At 38.0% G+C, this 19,998-nt stretch overlaps 1 protein-coding gene across 8 annotated transcripts in view; it reads right to left on the minus strand.

Annotated features, from left to right (window-relative positions):
* Positions 1–19,998, minus strand: part of MCM8 (minichromosome maintenance 8 homologous recombination repair factor) — a 29,672-nt gene that overhangs the window by 6,451 nt on the left and 3,223 nt on the right. For 5 of the 8 annotated variants that reach the window (XM_038394658.2, XM_043512120.1, XM_043512119.1 and 2 more), the window contains 12 exons: positions 18,631–18,713; positions 18,327–18,476; positions 16,147–16,250; positions 15,206–15,404; positions 12,316–12,401; positions 8,878–9,029; positions 7,376–7,574; positions 6,400–6,430; positions 5,907–6,047; positions 2,732–2,873; positions 1,688–1,883; positions 1,214–1,433 (listed from right to left, as the gene is read on the minus strand). In XM_038394658.2, the coding sequence (XP_038250586.1) occupies positions 1,214–1,433; positions 1,688–1,883; positions 2,732–2,873; positions 5,907–6,047; positions 6,400–6,430; positions 7,376–7,574; positions 8,878–9,029; positions 12,316–12,401; positions 15,206–15,404; positions 16,147–16,250; positions 18,327–18,476; positions 18,631–18,713 (1,703 nt within the window). The remainder of the gene's footprint in view (positions 1–1,213; positions 1,434–1,687; positions 1,884–2,731; positions 2,874–5,906; positions 6,048–6,399; positions 6,431–7,375; positions 7,575–8,877; positions 9,030–12,315; positions 12,402–15,205; positions 15,405–16,146; positions 16,251–18,326; positions 18,477–18,630; positions 18,714–19,998) is intronic. The other 3 variants (XM_038394660.2, XM_038394662.2, XM_043512123.1) reach the window with 3 other exon arrangements.

Raw genomic sequence — 19,998 nt, forward strand, 5'->3', positions numbered from 1 at the left:
ACTGAAGCTGAATAAGTTATTGGACATTGGACTATAACCTGTGGACTAAATTCTAAAAACTCTTTGCAACTTCAAAGCTCACCATCTCTGCTATGAATCTGAACCTCAAGAATTGAACTCATGTTTGTATGTATATTGACTTTTTAACCATACTCTCGCTCTTTTCTTTTTTAATAAATTTTAGTTCAATTAATAAGAATTGGCTGTAAGCGTGTATTTGGATAAGATCTGGAATATTCATTAACCTAAGTAGTAATGTGTCCTATTCTTTGGGATTTGTAGAATTTTTTTATATGATTAAGATTTTCATTAATCTTCATCATATCTGACTTGGGTGTCTAGGTGGAAGGCTGAGGCTGCATTACTTTAAGGGAACTGTGTTGTTGACTTCAAGGTAACCAATGAGGTAATAAAGAAGCTGTTTTGGGCTGGCTTGGTAAATCTAAGTATTGGAATATCCACCCACTTTGGTATCTGTCTGCCCCATTCTTTGCGGCTCACCCTAACTGAATGACCTCACCTAGCTCCCCTGGGAATCCGGTCACAGAGCCCCACAGACATCAACAAGTACCCACCCACACAGCGTTCACTGCAGCATCAGGGCTAAAGACAGACACACCAGGGAAGAACCAAACAAGGAGACAGGTTGGACAAGTGAGAACAGGGTAAACAAAATTATATGGTTATTTGGAAGTTAATCACTTACACATGTTTTCATTTAGGAGAGAAATCAGGGGTGAAATGGGGGAGGAGAATGTAGGAACAAGACAGGTAAACGACAGGTGGAGAAGGAGAAGAGAAAAAAAACAGAATGAGTGGAAACTGGAAAGAGAAACTGGAGAAGGAAAGGGGGAAGAAGGTGAGGAAATCCACAAAGTAGCATTGGTAGATGAAGGAAGGAACCACCATCCCTGAGAGCGGAAAAAAAAAAAATGTAAAAACTTAAAAAACTGAGCAAAATCTGAGCCTCACCAGGGTGAGACGGTGTAAAGATTGTTCAGGAATAGGCTTGCCCCAGTTTCCCACCATCCACCCTGCAAGAGCTGCTACTGCAGGCAGTTGGCAGGACCTGTGGAGATAGGGACTTTCTATAGACATCCCATGGCTCTTTAAGGCTGGAGTTGGTTCCCCACATGGAAAGTGGAAGGGGAAACTGCTGAGATCCAACACCAGGGGGAGATGAGCAAAACAAAATGGAAGGAGAAAATTCTACCTTTAATTTTTCTGATAATGATTTAGCTGAGACTGCTTCAAGGATGGAGGTGTTTGAATCCTGTGTGTTGGTGCAAGTCACTACCGCACTGCTGTGTACTGCCTGTTTTCCAGCTCGCATTGCCATCACATGCTCAGAAAGCAAATGGTCATGATCTTCATTTGGAGTGTCCAGCAGGATAAATACCAAGTCAAACCTGGACAATAAGGCACTCCCCATTCTAGACAAAAATAATACATTGCTTATAAAAACAGACACAATGGAACTCTAGAGCAACTTTACCTATTATCCTGCTCCACAAGTATGACTCAAAAAATAAATCTGTGTTGAGAGCTGAAATTAAAGCAATATTATAATAAAACCTACTTTCATCCTCCAGGAAACTAAAGTGCCATTATTCACAAACTGACTTGACCAAAAAAAGGGGCACTTCCTCTTGCAAGCTACATAATTAGTATTTCAGAAAGTGCTTACTTTAAATTCTCAGAGACCGTTTTGGCTTTGTTATAATGTCCCCCAACTGGATTTGCTGCAGCAATGATAGATGTCCTAGCTGGCAAGCTGCAAACAATGCCAGCTTTAGCAAGGCTGATACTTTGCTGTTCCATGGCTTCCAGCAAAGCTTGGTGTTGGCTTCCCATCTTATCAAATTCATCTATTCCACAAATACCTGGAAACATAATTAATATAGAAGGTATCAGAAAACACACAGGTCAATGGCCAAATATATGCCACTGATCCAATACTGCACCTTGAGCCTAATCCAAAGTCCACTCATTGCAATGTTCCCCTCAGCACTGTCAGCATGGCTTGCTTCCTTTTCACGCTGCCCCTGGGACTCTACTGGTGGATTTGTAAGTCTGGAGGGGCAGGTATTAGAGTCAGGGATCAAACTGGTCTGGCTCACGACAGCTGTCTGGGCAGTACACTATTTTCTGATGACTCCCAACTTGCACTCCAGAATCTAAGCTTTCATTTAAAAAAGTTGGAGCCAAGATTCTTTATTTAAAAAAAAAAAAAAGGGGGTGCCTAACTATGGAGCCCATCTTTCAAAAGTGCTAAGCACCCAGTAGTTCCCATTTAAGTCAACTGACACAGAGAAATTTTGAAAATCTGGCCACTTAAGCACCTAAATAAAGGACTTTCTGCAAATTTTAGAAGCCTAACTTTAGGCACCCAATCCCCACCAAGGGGGACCAAGTCCACAAAGTCCACTGGAGTCTATCAGGGCTTCCGAGACCCACCAAGAGGAAGCCAAGCTGGAGGAGACCAGCAGAGAATAAGGAATCACATTTTGAACATTTGCGCAAATTCCTTAAGATCCTATGCTTAAAAATAAAAAGTTATTTAAAAAAGAAAAGTTAGCCTCAGATCTGTAGTTAGTAGTAGCATCATACATATGTTAATCCTAGACTCAATATCCCAGTGCTAGGATTTCAAATATTATTTGGTTTGAGGGAAAATCTAAACGAAATGTTTAGCTAAAAACATTTGTCCATTCAATTTAGTTGCAGTTACCTTGATCTCCAAGCACCAGAGCACCAGCTTCCAAAGCAAAATCCCCAGAGGTACTATCTCTAGACAGAGTCACAGTCAAGCCAGAAGTGGTGGTGGTATTGCCACAAACATACACACCGCGAGGGGCAATATTGCAAACTGCCTGTGGAAAACAATCACTTTTTAAAAAAAGTTACAGAACCATATTATGTGGAGTTGTAACTTACTCATACTAGAAAAATACCACAAACGGGAAAAAAAAAAATGTGTTTGACCTTTTTTGCTATTTTCAATTTAACATGAGTCAATAGTATAATATTTATTAGCTTATTAAATATTATTAGTATAATAGTTATTAACTGAGTAGCCGTAAAGAGATACATCCAGAACTGCAGAAGGTGGGAATCATTTTTGGTTGCATGCTTGGGGTCAAAGTACTATCTGCTAGGTTATCGTAAACCTTGAGACAATGCTACATGACATGGATTTGGATGTACTAGATTAAGGTGCTGTATGGGTTAATTAGATCACCTATATTAAAAATAATTTTATATTGATATTATTTTTCAAAAACAAAGCAGTGCAAACTTAAGCAGGTATTAAAAAAACCCCACCCAAAAATACAGTATTCTTCATCACTGATATGCAGCCACATCACATAGCAATTGTCAGACTGGAGGTCCATCTGGCCTAGTACCCAGTCTCTAATTGTGGCCAGCACCAGATGCTTTGGAGGAAGGTGTAAGAAGTGCTCCCAGAAGTAAAAGTGGGATGTGGGATTATCTGTCCCCCAAACAAGGTCTCCTCATGGTCTCCAATAGTTAAGATACTGTCTTAAACCTTGAAGCATTAGGTCTCTACAGAAGTTTGAGAAAAGTGAAAAAAAAAAAAAATACAGCATGAAAAAGGAAACTTGGAGAAATTTTATGTGGGAAGGCAGACAAAGCAATGGCTCCAGTTAAATTTGGCTAGTGCACTCCAGTTAACATCACTGCTCTTTTCCAAACAATCTTTAGTGCCAAGTGACCAGCAGCTGTTTTATTTTATAAAAAAAGAAAAAAAAAAAAAGAAAGAGAAAAGAAAAAGCACAAAGCTACAAAATGTTCCTGAAGATTATGCCAGAACAATATTTGTTCAGCACTGACTCCAAGGGAAAAAAGTGTTGACTACTGAACCATCAGCACCAACTCCTACTGAGGTTTGTTTTTTCCTAGAAGCTTTCCCACAAAAATTCTGATCTGGACAAACCTTGCAGTGTGATCTTGTCAATCTCAGAACGGCTGCAGGCCAACATTTTGTGAATGGCATCAAAGTATTTAGTAAAGAAAGAGAAAAATCTTTCATTGTGTGCAAATGGTCTGCTTCTTAGGGTGAAACGGGAACAAATAGTTTAAACATTTATTTATAAGCCATTTATGCAAACTTGGCTTAGGTATTCTAAACCATCATCACAGCTGTGCCAATAGTAAAAATTAATCATGCAATTGTAAAAATTAATCGCAAAATTAAAAAACGTAATCGTGCAATTAAATTGCAACTCATTGTTTGAGTTAATCATGCGAGTTAACTGCAATTAATTGACAGCCCTACTTTTTAAACATAAAACTTTGTGCCGGCAAGTGAAATATTTAAAGATTACTTTAGAGCTCACTCAGCTCTACTTGGTCTGAAAAAGAGCACGTAAGAATCATACTGATCAGAATGTGATTTGCAAATACTGTTAATAGAATAAGGTACATGTGACAAGATACTGCTCTCAACAGAAGATGCTTTTAGGGAGAAGGACACCGGGAGAGGGGAGCAAAGTTATACTTACCTCTCCTTTAGTTCCTTCTTTGAATTCTACCTCTATCAATCACATGTTCTAATTTTAAAGATTCACACATTATCTACCTGTTTTCTGGATTTCTCGGTCAACACAATGTTTTCCTTTCATTCTGCTTTTCTATCATGAGATATTTATGTGAGATAGTAACTGAGGTCATACACTTTAGAAAGTAAATTAAGTGCATATTATCAGTCCCACAGAAAATAATTACTTTTTCCTGGCAATAGTACTTAAAAATTACTGCTTTTCCATCTTAACGCAATTTCCTGCCAGTGACATGTTATGAAAAACATGAAATGATATTGATAATGCACGTTTTAAAAATCTGCAAAAGCACTTTAGAAATGAGAATTCTAAATGAATGCATCAATAATCAGACTAACTCCTCTTAGATAACCACAGAAGCAATGTCATTAGGACCTGTGCGTCACTCAAAAATACTGTCAGTAGATTTACCAAAAGGTCTCAGATATAGCCTATGACCTTGCTATCATAATAGGCTGGGCGTTCTGAATATGAGCATTCCTCAAAAAAAAAGTAACTCCAACAACAACAACACTTTGTGATTCTATGGGACCTTCTGTCCAAATATCTCAAAGCCCTTTTTACCATGGGTGTACTCAAACTCAATAAAATAATTGTTGCAAACTACGTATTTTATTCCCCATTTGCAGATGTGGAAACTGAGACAAAGAGACTAAGAGAGAGATTTTCAATTGATATTGGAGGTCACTGAGAGCTAGGTGCCTAAATATTGTTTGTGCCATTGAAAACCTTCAAGTGATTCTCCCAAGGTCACCCAGGGCATCAAAGACAGAACCAAGAATAAAATCCAGGCTTCCCAACTCTCAGTTCGGTGTCTTAACCACAGGACCATCCTTGCCCTCATTCATTATATAAAAGCATACCATAGAAGTGACAGATATTCAATTTGCATGAGTTATACTGGCTGCTGTACTCAACTCACCACTTACACACTTATCGATGTCATTGTGACAAATGAAAATAAAATGAGAACCCTTCCGAGATAAATATAAAATACATATCACAGAACAGAAGGGTTGTGCAATTATGTGGAGAATACTGATGTTGAACAACAGTGAATATCTAAATGAGAGTGTGACAAAAGGAGAAAAATGTGAGTGTTCGTTTTAGTCAGAATTCACAACAACTAGGGACAAAAATGTGGGGTTTAGTAAGTTATATACTTTAAAAGGGAGACTTTCTAAATTATATACAAAGAGACAGTCTCTCACTGAACGAATGGTTGTGTGTAAGCAAAAGACTAAACAGAAAGGTTTAGAGTTAAAGGGAAAAATGCATTGTCTCTCCATTAGCTAAGTTTAATAATAGTAAATGAACCCATACTTGCAACATTTGACTCTTTCCTAATCCAGGATCTCCAACCACCAGAAGATGCGGGTCTCCTCGCACTGGAATTCTGTTTTTGTCATCCACATATTTTTGGCATCCTCCAAACAATGCCAGTGCCAAACCTGCCTTTACAATCTATAATAGTACATACAAATGCTAATCAGCATTAGACAACAGCTACCATTACTAACAATTGCTTCATAGTAAATTAAGACACAGAAAGAAAACGTGTCCTGCAGGGGGGAAAAAAAAAAAAAGTTACAAGGGATTGAACTCCCACCATTACCCAATGCACTACCTATTTCTCATTTGGGGGTTTCTATGGGTGTTTTGACACAGGAAAAAGAGTTTATGCAAAAATAAACTTTTAAAAAAGAAATTCCTTTTTTCCACCTCGCCAACCTTTAAAAGGTCTTGGAAGTTTACTGAGTCAAATTTGTAATGAAGTTTGAATTTAGAATGAAAGCAAAGTTCTAAAATTACTTACCTCATGGCCATAGATAGTAGGACAAAGTGAGCTGAAAAACCCAAGACATCTGACATTAGTATGTGATTAACAGAAATCTCTTATTACCATTAAATGATCATTTGTCCTATCTCAATTACAAAACTAGTTTCTCTACTGCAACAAGTTCCATAGAAATTCACTTTCTTGTCTAATTCCCAACAAAACCAGGGTTGTTGGGATTTTTTTTTAAAATGTTCTATCAAAGTCCTTGAAATTTTTGGACACTCAAGCACGCTTATCATCATAGAGAACAGTACTCCACTTAAATCTGTAAGCGCACACACACGAGAACCTGTTACAACATGGTTGCTGCAACCACTCTTGTATCTGGAACAGAACTACTTTTAATCATCATAAGTCTATTGCTCAACTGTGCTGGAGTATGAACAAGGTCTTGTATTTCACAGGTTTAGCTGCAGCATCCTGGAATGCTCCAGTGGTACTGCATGGTCCTGCATTGTCTGTTTCATGCCCGCAGCCTGGCTATCCTATCCCCTCCCCCAGTGCTGCAGAGGCCATAGGCAGAGCATAGAAAAGAACAATGCAAGATGTGGAAGCTGCCAAGGCAATGGTCTCAGACATCTAAAAATAAAGGAGTGTAGCAGTTGAAAAATAGGGGAAAAAAGAAAGGCAGAAGAAAATGTGTATGCACTTATTTTAAGAACAGTGTTCTTTTGAAGTACAATATTTATATTCTGAGGCAAATTAAAGTTCAACAACTAGTTAAAACTACAAATATATTTGATTGACTTCCCTCCCACCCTTGGGCTAAAAGAGGGACATGGCACAAGTACACAAGGGTGTATTTCATTTAAGTTACTTGTCCCAGATTGACTGCTTCAGAGGGATCAAGATGTAGGATAGCAAATAATGAACCACACACTTGAAAGTACCAGAAGGAAAAAGCTGTGGTGCTTTTATATCTAAATTGCTAAAGGTGCGAGAGACAACATACTTGACAATTAGCTTGAAAAGATTTTCCTCAGCTTGAATCTCTTGAACAGCATAAAGATCTTTAAGTGAAAACTCCATGCATACTCGGTGATTAGTCCCATCTTCAGAATTCATTACTTTTTGTCCTTTACCGTTGCTGACAGAGTTTGCCTCAATGTACAACAGGAACATACATTTGTCATTTTTGTTTCTAGATGCTCCTGTTAGATTACAAAGACTGTCAAAAATAGGAAGCCATGTTTTTATCTAAGTATTGGGGTTATGCACAGGTAGTGATTAAAATAATTCAGAAATATTAAAATCCATGTGCTAATTAAAACTTGGGACATATTTGTAATAACATATAGCAAATTAAAATGTCTAACCCAGATCACAGTTCCTGAATAGTGGAAGATATAGCCCTTGAACAATTTAATGGAAACTATTTTGAACAACTGCTTCCTCCAAGCCTGATAAAAAGTCAGGAAAAGCTTCTGGTGACACACTGAAATTCAGAGCTTTATAAAAGGGAAAAAGAATGTTGTTTAATTTACTAAAAGTTCAGCACATACTCAAGTGATTTGCTGGATCAGGGCCTGAATGAAATGCAAGATCAATTTTATTCTATTCAAAATTTTAACCTTGGAAACAGAGCATTGTGCCTCTCTGAACTGGCTACATTTTAAGTGTCTTTAGCTTGATCCACTATGAAATTAAACAAATACACTATTTTATTCTTAAAACAATGTTTTAAAATAAAAATCTTGTAGCAGAAAAGATAGAAAAAATGTTAAAAATTAAACGCTATCTGTATCCTTAACAGAAAATTACTGATCTGTTACAAAGCACAATGGTTCACCAACTGATTATGATAATTCTTTGTAACATTCTCCATTAAGAACATTTGTAAGGTTTCTTCAAGCAGAGAGAAGCAAGCCATGAAAGAATGTGCAGCCATAACAGTTCCCATAATATTTTTATTTATTTATTTAAATAACCTTGATAACATCCTCCTTCAAATGAAAGATAAAAAAAAAGTGTCACATGGCTAACCTCAATAAGACTATTCTAGAAACAAATCTGGAAAACGGAATCTATCTCAACACCTTGTTTCCTTTACTCTGGAGAGAAGATTTTTCTATCTAACTGACTTTCTAGAACATGAGAAGCCTGTACTGATAGTTGAGACACAGTTCCTCATCCTTAACAGAGCGTAAGTGCTGCTACAAGACATACCCACTGCCGACTGCACAAGAGTCAGTTAAGATCAGGGGATGCTAAGGTGTACACTGCTCTCCTCCCAGTTGGCGTATTTTGTCCTCTCTGTTTTTCACTACAGAGCCTTATCTGTTCAACAGTTTTCCCCTATACATTTTACTTATTTCTAAAAAAATGCAAAGAATAAGTGATACTTTAGGCTTTGAGAGAAAACTCAATAACTAGAGAACAAAGAGTAAGCTTTTGTTTAACATTGTGCAAGATTCAGAAGGCAATAAGAAAAAATTCAAACCACATGTACTGTACCTTCTTCGGTGTTTGACACTTTAACAATTCCTGTGATCGTGACCATATCTCCTGGGACACAGCTGTCTACAAGATCCTGAATCAGCTCACATTCTATTGTGCGAGGAATTCTACCTGCTTCTCGCTGATCATCCGACATGAGTTCCTGAATCCTAAAATACAAACAGCATATCAAAGACCATTCTGCAACGTTTCTGTTTAAGTTCTTATATAAAAGTCCTCACATTTATGCTTCAAAGCAATCATTTTTGATTTGATGAGAAGGGAGAAGACAGATTGATAACTTTGGAAATAGTGCTGTTAAAAGAAAGTCAGGAAATTCCAAAAGTTTTAAGTGTTTCCAGGACCAGAGACTTAATAAGCACTTCAATTTTTCTTCTGCACATACTTCAAAGCATATTTCCAAAGAACCCTAACTTTATAAACTCTAGATTAAAACTGTCAATTCTACAACTCAGTGAGGTCCAATTACATGCAAATTCAAACTGTAAAAATGTTGTCAGTTTTCAGTAATCTGCATGAGGTGAGCAGGGAAATGCTGATGACACTAATATTGTGTCTTATTTCCATTCTCTAACTTAAAAAAGGGTTTACAGCAGTTGGGTCAAGTGTTCAAAAAAAAGTCCATATTAGAGTGACGACAAAGCAATCATCCTCCTAAAGGAAGAATTTTGGAGGTGATAATCAGAGAGAGAAATCACGGTTATAATTTTATGAATTTTGCCAATTTTATGGTAGTAGTCAAGTATAGTCTTGGGTTACAAAAAGCCATGTTGGTTTTCTTACCATCACAGCTTTATGTGGACAAACCCTGATGTTTTTCCTGATTGCAGCCTCCACATGCTACCAAAATACAAATAAATGATAATTTGCACTGTAGGCTACTGTAGCTCTTCTATACTTTCCAACATAGAAATGAGTGTTACACTTGCTCCAGTGAATTTTCTTTCCCTTTTAAATATGTTTACATTTATTTATAAATATATATCCATCCTTTAAATATTCTTTTCCCCCAGTCTTTATCTATCATGTGGAATATTCATTTTATAACCTTCAAAATTAAATACACATCCTTCTAAATGAAGGAGCGAGGGGCCAGCTCCCCCCAATTTCAGCATTTGGGAGAGAACAGAGGGGAGAAAAGCATTGCCATTGCTCCTCCATCCCCCAATCCGTAAGTCTTAATTATGACTTGCTCCCAACCCCTTACTCCTTCAAGAGGGCAGCAGTAAAGGGGAAACCTTGTCACAGAATGGCTGGGTAAACCATGAGGGCGTATAACAGTAGTTGCTATCACCCTCTGCAGATGCACCAACACAGTTGCACTTTTCCTGAGAGGTGGGAAGGTCCCAGAGCTCAGGCTCCAACCCAAGCCCAGAAGTCTACACAGCAATGAAACAGCCCCCCAGCCCAACCCCACGAGCCAGAGTCAAATAGCACAGGCCAGCTGCAGGTTTTTATTTGCTGTGTAGACATACCTTTCGAGTCTGCTTTCAGGCTTAGCAATTACATAGGAGATAGCCCCCTTTCACAAGTAGGTTTGGAGCACTCTAGCTTGTGAAAGAGCACTGCATCCCAGAAAACAGGTGCTGCATACTAGTAGGAAATGCACCTATCAGTCCCAGCAGTATGGCTGAGGCTGGAAACCAGAGCAGGCAGGCAAAAAGTGGCTCCCCAGAGCAAAGGCTGCAGAGGAGCTGCATGTGAGGCTTTTTCTTGCTTTGGACAGGGAAGAGACCAGCTCCTGGAAAAAGTGGAGCAAAATCCCTGTGCCCTGAAAAAGAGCCCACAAAGATTACCAGCTGAGACAAGCAAAAGGGTCATTTTGGAACCAAATTTGAATCTTTTGAAGCATTTCCTATACTCTGTATTTCAGGTAAAGCAGGAGATCTGGGAACCACCTCTGGCTACTATTAGGAGGCAGTCTGTACCGTCAGCTGTGTTGTGTTCCTGAAGGAGAGACATAGCCCCTGGCCTGGTGATTGACAGGTCTGATCCTATCTTTTCAACTTCACAGCAGAGGTAAAGCATAAGATTAGAGAGCCTGAACAAGGAAGAATTTATTTTAGTCACCAAAGTGAACAGGTAGGACTGATTATATATAGGGTGCAGATCTGTTGCTGAGCAACAAGGTGACATTTTCACAGTCTATTTTTATAGTAGTAAAATAATCAAATTTTTTGTTTTATTTCATAGGTCTAAGTCAGACCCTTAACATTGCTGTAGTTTTTGTAGTTTACTATAAACAGGTTACATTCCTCAGGGTTATGGCAAGTATAAAATATTACTTCTGAGACACTATACTGATATTAGGAAGGCACAGGATATCCAGTTACTCAGTCCCCCTGATAACATCCACCTGTCAGATTACCACAGAAGTTGTCTAACAATGGAGGTACTGTTCCAAAAAAGCCCCAAACCCACAATGCAAACAAATTAGGACACCAATTCTGCAAAGACTTACACATATGCTTAATTACACACACACACACACACACACACACACACACACACACACACACACACACACACACACACACACACACACACACACACACACACACACCCTGACTTCAGAAGGGCCAATGGTAAAACTCCCATTCACTTCAATGAGGCCAGGATTTCACCCTCCGAGTAGTCCCACTGAAGTCAACCCACAGTAGCTTTTCCAAATACTGTGCTACATAACTTTACATCTGTTCTAAAAAAATTGTAAAAAATCAATTTCAGAAATAGTTTTGATTAGTTTAAACTAGAAGGAACACTTGAAGTTTATATTATTTATTTCTACTGCAATACCACCTAAGGGCCCAATTTTTTCTATTCTTGTACAAATAATAGACAACAAAGCCAATCCCTGCCACAGATATACCTTAAATTGTGAGCTATTTACTTGATTAGATGTAGAAAGCAGAAAAATAGGGAAACAATTTAAATGTGTGTACTTTATTCCTATTCAGGTTAGTGTGTGTTTTTTCAATACAACTTTAAACCAAGATTTTGACATTAAAATTCAATACAACTCATTCAAATTTCTCAGTGGACAGGTGTCATGTAACAGCGCCCTGCTAGCCAACCACTGTCATTTTTTCTTTACAATTCATTCATTACAGAAGGTACTTTATAATGGATGTAATCACATTTATAGAATGGATGCAATCATGTTCATAGCATGACCTGAAACAGTTCACAGTGAAGCCATAGTCAAGATAAGAAGAATTTCAATGAACTTATTATACTGAGTAGGGACAATATATCATACGGAATAGTGCTTTGGTGAAACAATTATTTTGTAGCATATTCTTTTGATCGGTGCTTCTTTTTACACAATGGATAACATGAATAAAAATGCACATTTGCTTTAGTAATATGATATCCTTTCAAATCTGTTAAACTACATTTGTTTGTGAAAGGATCAGACACTTTAAAGTTGCTTACTTAATAGACTGCCAGTCCACCGTAATTGTTAAAGGAGAGCTTCTATCTGCAGCAAACGATCGTCCATGGCACTCAGGCAGAGGACACTGTAACAGTATTAATTTGTGATCAGGATTGATAAAGAAAATTATTCTCTTTATTACAATAGTTTAAGGTGCCTCATTTCATTTTTGAAAAACAACAGTACTCTGTGTGCAGCTCATTAGTAGCATATAAAAAGAAAACCTTCAGTTAAGCTTAGATTAGGGATTCCAACTGGCATGGGTATAATTAATGGAAAACTGTCACACAGTCGTTTAAACACCCTAGCATTAGAATTCCCCCACCCCCTTTTTTCCACGTTTCTCCTTCATTTCAGATACAACTTTAATGGGTATAGATCACGGTTAGAATCATAGATCATAGAATCGTAGAACTGGAAAGGACCTCGAGAGGTCATCTAGTCCAGTCCCCTGCACTTAAGGCAGGACTAAGTATTATCTAGACCAAGTATTATTATCCCTGACAGGTGTTTGTCCAACTTGCTCTTAAAAATCCTCAATGATGAAGATTCCACAACCTCTCTAGGCTTATTCCAGTGCTTAACCACCCTGTCAGTAATGAAGTTTTTCCTAATATCCAACCTAAACCGCCGTTGCTGCAATTTAAGCCTATTGCTTCTTGTCCTATCCTCAGAGGTTAAGAACAACAATTTTTCCTCCCTCCTCTTTGCAACAACCTTTTATGTACTTGAAAACTTATCGTGTCCCCTCTCAGTCTTCTCTTCTCCAGACTAAACAAACCCAATTTTTTCAATCTTCCCTCATAGCTCATGTTTTCTAGACCTTTAATCATTTTTGTTGCTCTTCTCTGGACTTTCTCCAGTTTGTCCACATCTTTCCTGAAATGTGGCGCCCAGAACTGGACACAATACTCCAGCTGAGGCCTAATCAGTGCAGAGTAGAGCGGAAGAATTACTTCTCGTGTTTTGCTTACAACTCCTGCTAATACATCCCAGAATGATGTTTGCTTTTTTTGCAACAGCGTTACACTGTTGACTTATATTTAGCTTGTGATCCACTATGACCCCCAGATCCCTTTCCGCAGTACTCCTTCCTGGGCAGTCATTTCCCATTTTGTGTGCGTGCAACTGATTGTTCCTTCCTAAAAGGAGAACTTTGCATTTGTCCTTATTGAATTTCATACTATTTACTTCAGATCATTTCTCCAGTTTGTCCAGATCATTTTGAATTCTAATCCTATCCTCCAGAGCACTTGCAACCCCTCCCAGCTTGGTATCATTCGCAAGCTTTATAAGTGTACTCTCTATGCCATTATTTAAATCATTGATGAAGATATTGAACAGAACTGGACCAGAACTGATATTAACTCCTAGGCATGAGAAAAAAACAAAACAAAAACAAAACAGTGTTAATACTGCATCTTTTCACAGGTTTCAGAGTAGCAGCCGTGTTAGTCTGTATTCGCAAAAAGAAAAGGAGTACTTGTGGCACCTTAGAGACTAACAAATTTGTTAGTCTCTAAGGTGCCACAAGTACTCCTTTTCTTACTGCATCTTGTGTGTCTGTTATTTTTTTTTTCAGGTCCCTTCAGAGAAGAAGACTTTGCACTTGGTCACATAATAATAATACTGGACAGTTACCTCATTATTATTTTGTATATATGTCTTGTGGGGTCTTAGATCAAGCTAGGAAGAACAACAAAACAAATAAAAAATCCTGGAGAGAGCTGGTCAAAAGTTTTCTATTGGAAAATGTGGAGTCAACAAAATCAAAGTGTTCTATGAAAACATGTTGATTCCATCGAAACTTTAGACAGAAACCAAGTGCATGGTTTCTTGGAAACCTGCCTGCCCGCTGCTCCTAAGTTCCTTGACAGCCTGGCACACACCTCATGGAGCTGGTGAATGTGGTATGTATTCACAGCTAAAACAAAACCAAAAACAACAAAACCTCACAGCAGCAAGTCTTAGAGCTCAGGTCTGCAGACTCAGGTTGGCATTGTGGCGCTCAAAATAGCCATGTAGACATTCAGAGCTCAGGCTCTGAAACCCACCCCTCCTCCCTGGGCTTCAGAGGCTGAGCTCCAGCCCAAGCATGACAGTCTACCTGGCTATTTTTAGCACCACAGCACAAGTTCTGTGAGCCCGGGCTCTGAGAATCACTGCTGCTGATGTTTTTTTTTGTTTGTTTTTGGTTTTTTTGCAGTGTAGACACACCCATGAACTACTCAGGCTCTGCAGCTGGCCAGCTCCAGGGCTACCCAGTTCACTGCCTCCTGGGCAGCTAACCCAGCCAGCAAGCCTGTGGTGGGCAGCCATCAAAGTGAAAAAATCTGTTTGGTAATCCCAAAAGGGATTTTCCAGAAAAATTCCATTTCCACAAAAATATTTCAATGTTTACTTTTCATCCCAATTTGGGACAAACCTTACCTTCCCCCCCCCATGAAACATTTCAAATTTTTCACAGGAAGGGATTTACATTTTCCAGCCAGCTCTAGTCCTAGATAAAATTGCTAAATACAGTCAGAACACTGACTAGCCCTTTCTAAAATGGGTGGGAGTGGGTTCAGGGAGAGGAGAAGAGAAGAGAGGAATTCTTTTAAATTTGTGGAAGTTTCCCATTTTAATGGCACCCAAAATCAAGGAAACTTTTTTTTTTTTTAAATACCTACCTCACATGAAGACAACTTACAGTAACATTGGGATGTACAGTGATTTTTGTGGGTCAGTAACTTATTCTAACTTTGCTGAAGTATTAAATCCATTTCATCCCTCTTTAAATCCTATAAACTACTTTTTAAAATCTAACCACCATATGTGTTGACAGTTTCCAAATATAGGAGATAGCAAAGGGGAGGAAGCTTTTAAGATAAAAGTGTTTTAAATTACCTTTGTGGGAAGGGAATATTTTCCATCAGGCAGAGGAAAACTCTGAATATACCCACATGTGCTGCATATAAAGGCCATCTTGGTGCATAGAGGCTTAATGTTGCTGACACGCACAACAGTGCCACGCAGGGCAACATACTTCCCATAACAATTAGCCCGAACATTCTTCAGTTGAGTCAATGGGTCATAGTTGTACATCCTAAATAAAAAGGTTACCACACAACTTTAAAACTCAGAGTAGCAGCCGTGTTAGTCTGTATTCGCAAAAAGAAAAGGAGTACCCGTGGCACCTTAGAGACTAACAAATTTATTAGAGCATAAGCTTTCGTGAGCTACAGCTCACTTCATCGGATGCATTTGGTGGAAAAAATGCATCCGATGAAGTGAGCTGTAGCTCACAAAAGCTTATGCTCTAATAAATTTGTTAGTCTCTAAGGTGCCACGGGTACTCCTTTTCTTTTAACTTTAAAACTCGTTATCTTTAAAGAACAAAAAATCTTGTTATCAAATATGCATGTATGTACTAAACACGAAAAGAGATACAGCCAGAGGAAAGGTTTTATCAACAGAAGACAAATCTAATATTTTATTGTAAATCTAACCTCTCCCCAGAATACATGACAACCATTAACTCTTATTACTCTAAGAGGAAGTGAAGGCTGCCCAGTCAAATTCTAATGTTCAGAATTCCCAAACTATAAAGAGAATACGTAGCATACACACCTTTCATTGTTCTTAAAACATTCTTAGCTCCCATTTACTCTATGGGAACTACCATATATGGGGACCGTGTAATAACACAGTAAACCCCAGCCACGGTTTAACACATATTTCAGTCTTGCAGCACAGAAAGGACCAACATTTAATGGCAATTTTCCATGACAGTTTCTTACTTTCTCTGGGCAAATGAATCTTTCAAACACATACAGAACATCCTTTACCTTGCATGAATATGTGGTACATTTATGATAGGTTCTTCATCAATTGGTAATCCTTCTTGTTCCTGTAGTTCAGCTGCATACCTTTCCAGGTCCTTAGTTAATACCTAGATAGACAAGAAAAAATAAACACAGGCTAGGAAGAACCAGCTCCAAGGAATGGGTAATAGTATTTGTTGAAGTGGGAATTTTTACAGTGTTCTCCTTTAACATGCTGCTCTCCTCCCTGGGTGTGGCCTGATAGTTCATTTGCAGTTGAGCTTTGCTACCTTATCCTGCAGTTTTAAACCTCTACACAACTCTGCAGAAGGTCTCATTGACTATTAAGCCCAACCAATGGGATTATTTTACTGCTTTTGCACTTTTCCATTTGACATCAACAGATTTTCCTTTCATATTTCACATGTATCTTAAATTAAGATCTTTGTTTTTAATTAAAAAAAAGGTAACGCATTGTAGCCTTATCAATGGATTGGTGATTGATTGATTAATCTCTGACTGCAGTAGCCAAAAAAGGTTTGGTCTACAGCATCAGGAATACTATCAGCATCACTAAAATAAGAGACCCTACAACCACATGAGAAACAATTCCAATTTGTCACAAGTCCCTTCATTAACAAATCCACGAAGCAGATAAATAATCCCATAACACTGAAATATGATAATAGATAGACAGCGCAAAAGTGTTTAGCCCTAAGATTTACATTGCTCACATCTCCCACTGGGAGATCCTAGAGTGCCAATCATTATCTTCCTCCTCATCGTCGTTATCATCCTCTGTGGCTGTCATCTTGGCATCGCCCAATGCATCTACTCCCAGCACACAGGCAAGGCAACACCTTTTCATTCTGAGTTATGCTTATGCCTGCTAAGGTTCATACATATGCATAGGTTCCAATTCCCTTTTCCTTATCCATACTTTCACACCCTACTAATTTAGGGGTGTTCCATTTCTCATTGGCTATCCCTTTAGCTCCCCTTTTTCTCATTAACATCTATGTCAATGAGGTATCACAGCGACTTGAGGTTATAACAGAACCCTGCAAAATGTTACTATCTGGCATCTTGCAGTATTAAATGGCACATTGCAGCATATTTTTCAGTTTATTGCTGCACAGTTTCCAGAACATCAGCACTTAACATCTTTCACTGTAATCTTACACTTTACTAGTACACTGTTATCTATCTTCTGGTCAACTAATCATGCCAACCTGTTTCAGACCTAAGGCCTTGTTTAGCTAAGCTGAATATTTTACCGGCCTGACGACGATAGGTTCACCGTTACAATATTAATAAATACTTATATTTCACCTCTATACCCTAAAAATACTTGATATCTTTTTTTCTTGGCTACTGCACAGAGTAACCTCGAATTCTAAACTATGTGCATGTACGGATATGCTTAATCTCAGCAGATCTGTGAGTATATTTGCTGCTACTGCAGAAACAGCATAAGGGGGTTAGCCTTTTTAAAGCAAAGGACTGAGATCCAGGAGATCTAGGGTCTATTCACGGTTTTCCTATGAGCTTCCCTGTGTGACTTTGAACAAGTACTTAAACATCTGTGACTCCGTGTCCCATTTTAAAAAATGGGAATTAAAAAAAAAAAAAAAAAGATTATGAGGTATAGCTCACTAAACCCAAAGTGTTATCAAGATATGATTTTGTAAGATGCACAAAAATGGTGGAGAGAGGAAGAGGGTTTTTTTTTGTTTGTTTGTTTTTCAGTGAAACAGTAGATATTAGTAGATATACATATATATATCTAGATATACATAACCTATATATTTAACATTTGGAGGACTTACTTTTTCTACTTCTACTCATAACAACTGTAAATTAGGTCACATTTTTGGTCCAGGAAACTTGATGCATTAAACTGTTTAATCTTTAAAAATTAAGGCCTCAATCCTGCAAAATTTACTTGGGGTTCACATCTTTTGAAAGCCACACACTTCAAAACTATCAACCTTTAAGAATAAACTAAGTGTTTAAAAAGTCACTATTTCTAAATTTAATAAAGAGTTTAAAGACACCAATTGAAACTTTCGTAGTTGTAGTAATTATACATTTGTTTCTGGTTAAAAACCCTTCTAACAGCGAGCACTGGTCTTCCATATAAATGTGGATTAAAATTTAAAATACATCCTACTACTCAACATCTATTTGGAGTCCATATTTACCTGATGTATTGCCAAACCCATGCAGTCCAATATTTTCTGAGGCATATCCCTTATATCAGTAGATATACTTGGTATCAATTCAATTAACTCTTTATCTTGTATCAGCTCTTTGTAATCCACAAGAATACTCCCTTTTCTTTCTATTTCATCCTACAAAACATTTCAAGTTATAGAACACATTTCACTGACATAAAACAAAAGGTTTTGATTAATATTATTCTTGAGATATTGTAGTTGAAATATAGACAAAGAAAATATATACAGATCTATTCTGCTATTGTAGCAACAGTTGTGGGTATCTTACCTTATCATAAAGTTCAATGTGACGTGTAAAAAACTTTTCAAATGCTTGAATCTTCTGGACAAAAGGAGAGCTGTCATCAAACACTAATCAGATACATTTCGCATTAGTAATTAACCCAAAGATAAATGTCTACATCCATACATCATATGCTTTATTTGTAATTAGAAGAATTTATTATAGAAACCAATTCATCCATTAAAGACATTGATTTTTTTAAAAATCATTAAGGGTATTTATTTAAACAATCCTTCTATACACACACTTTACCCTTCATGGTTTTTGCACCTTTCTCTCAAGCACAGCCACCTTCCTTCAGAGGACTGTATAGAATAATTTCTCGAGTTTATCACAATACAATTAGAATTAATGAGACAGAAAAGAAAGGAAGAGAAAGGAAAGTTAGGTGGGGAAGGGATGCCACTATACCAACTTGTAAGACATGGATCTATAATAAAATATGGTCTTATGCCATCATGATGATGTCTTGCAGCATTTCACAGTACTGGTAGAATAGGTTCAGGTTGCCTTTCCTAGAAAGGGTGATATTTTCCTCATTATGTTGTTTGTGTGCCAAGATTGGGGAATGTGTCAGTAATACTCCTGTTCTTCTAAGTTAAGAACTATGAGGATACGCATTTTTAGCCAGGATGATGTGGGATCAATCCTCAAAGCAAAGGAAGTAAAATTTAATGGAAGGGGAATTTTAATGCTTCTCAGTTGTGGGGTACAGATGGTTGTCTATGTGGGAGACTATCATGAGGCAGGACTAACGGAAGGCTGATGGTGAGGCATTACAGTAAGTAATTGCATCTCCAGCAGACTGCAGATTTAGATTTATGATTTGTGAACTGCAATCCGATTATTGAGCATCAGCATTTGTTCAATATTTTGGCTTTGGTTTAACACAGGTTGGATGAAGATGGAGTGCATTTTACATTGTATAGCATTTCCAAGTTTGTTCATTTGCGTTTGTTTTGGATAGGGGAAAGATGAGCAGTAGATAACACTTATCCCCTGGCAATACTAGCAAACAGCCAACTATCTATTTGGAGATAGAGTTCTTGCGTGAGAGTATGCAAATCTTTCAGGATCCGTATACACTCCTGGATCTTCTCGAGGGATAGCTCAGTGGTTTGAGCATTAGCTTGCTAAACCCAGAGTTGTGAGTTCAATCCTTGAGGGGGCCATTTAGGGATCTGGGGCAAAAATTAGGGATTGGTCCTGCTTTGAGCAGGGGGTTGGACTAGATGATCTCCTGAGGTCCCTTCCAACCCTGATATTCTATGATTCTATGATTCTCCATTAGCTATCGTGATATTTCAAAGCTGTTGTCACAGCAGCCAACTCAAAGGATTCTGGAGCGCAACC

This window comes from Dermochelys coriacea, chromosome 3 (genome assembly GCF_009764565.3).
Source record: "Dermochelys coriacea isolate rDerCor1 chromosome 3, rDerCor1.pri.v4, whole genome shotgun sequence".
Classification (NCBI taxonomy): domain Eukaryota; kingdom Metazoa; phylum Chordata; order Testudines; family Dermochelyidae; genus Dermochelys; species Dermochelys coriacea.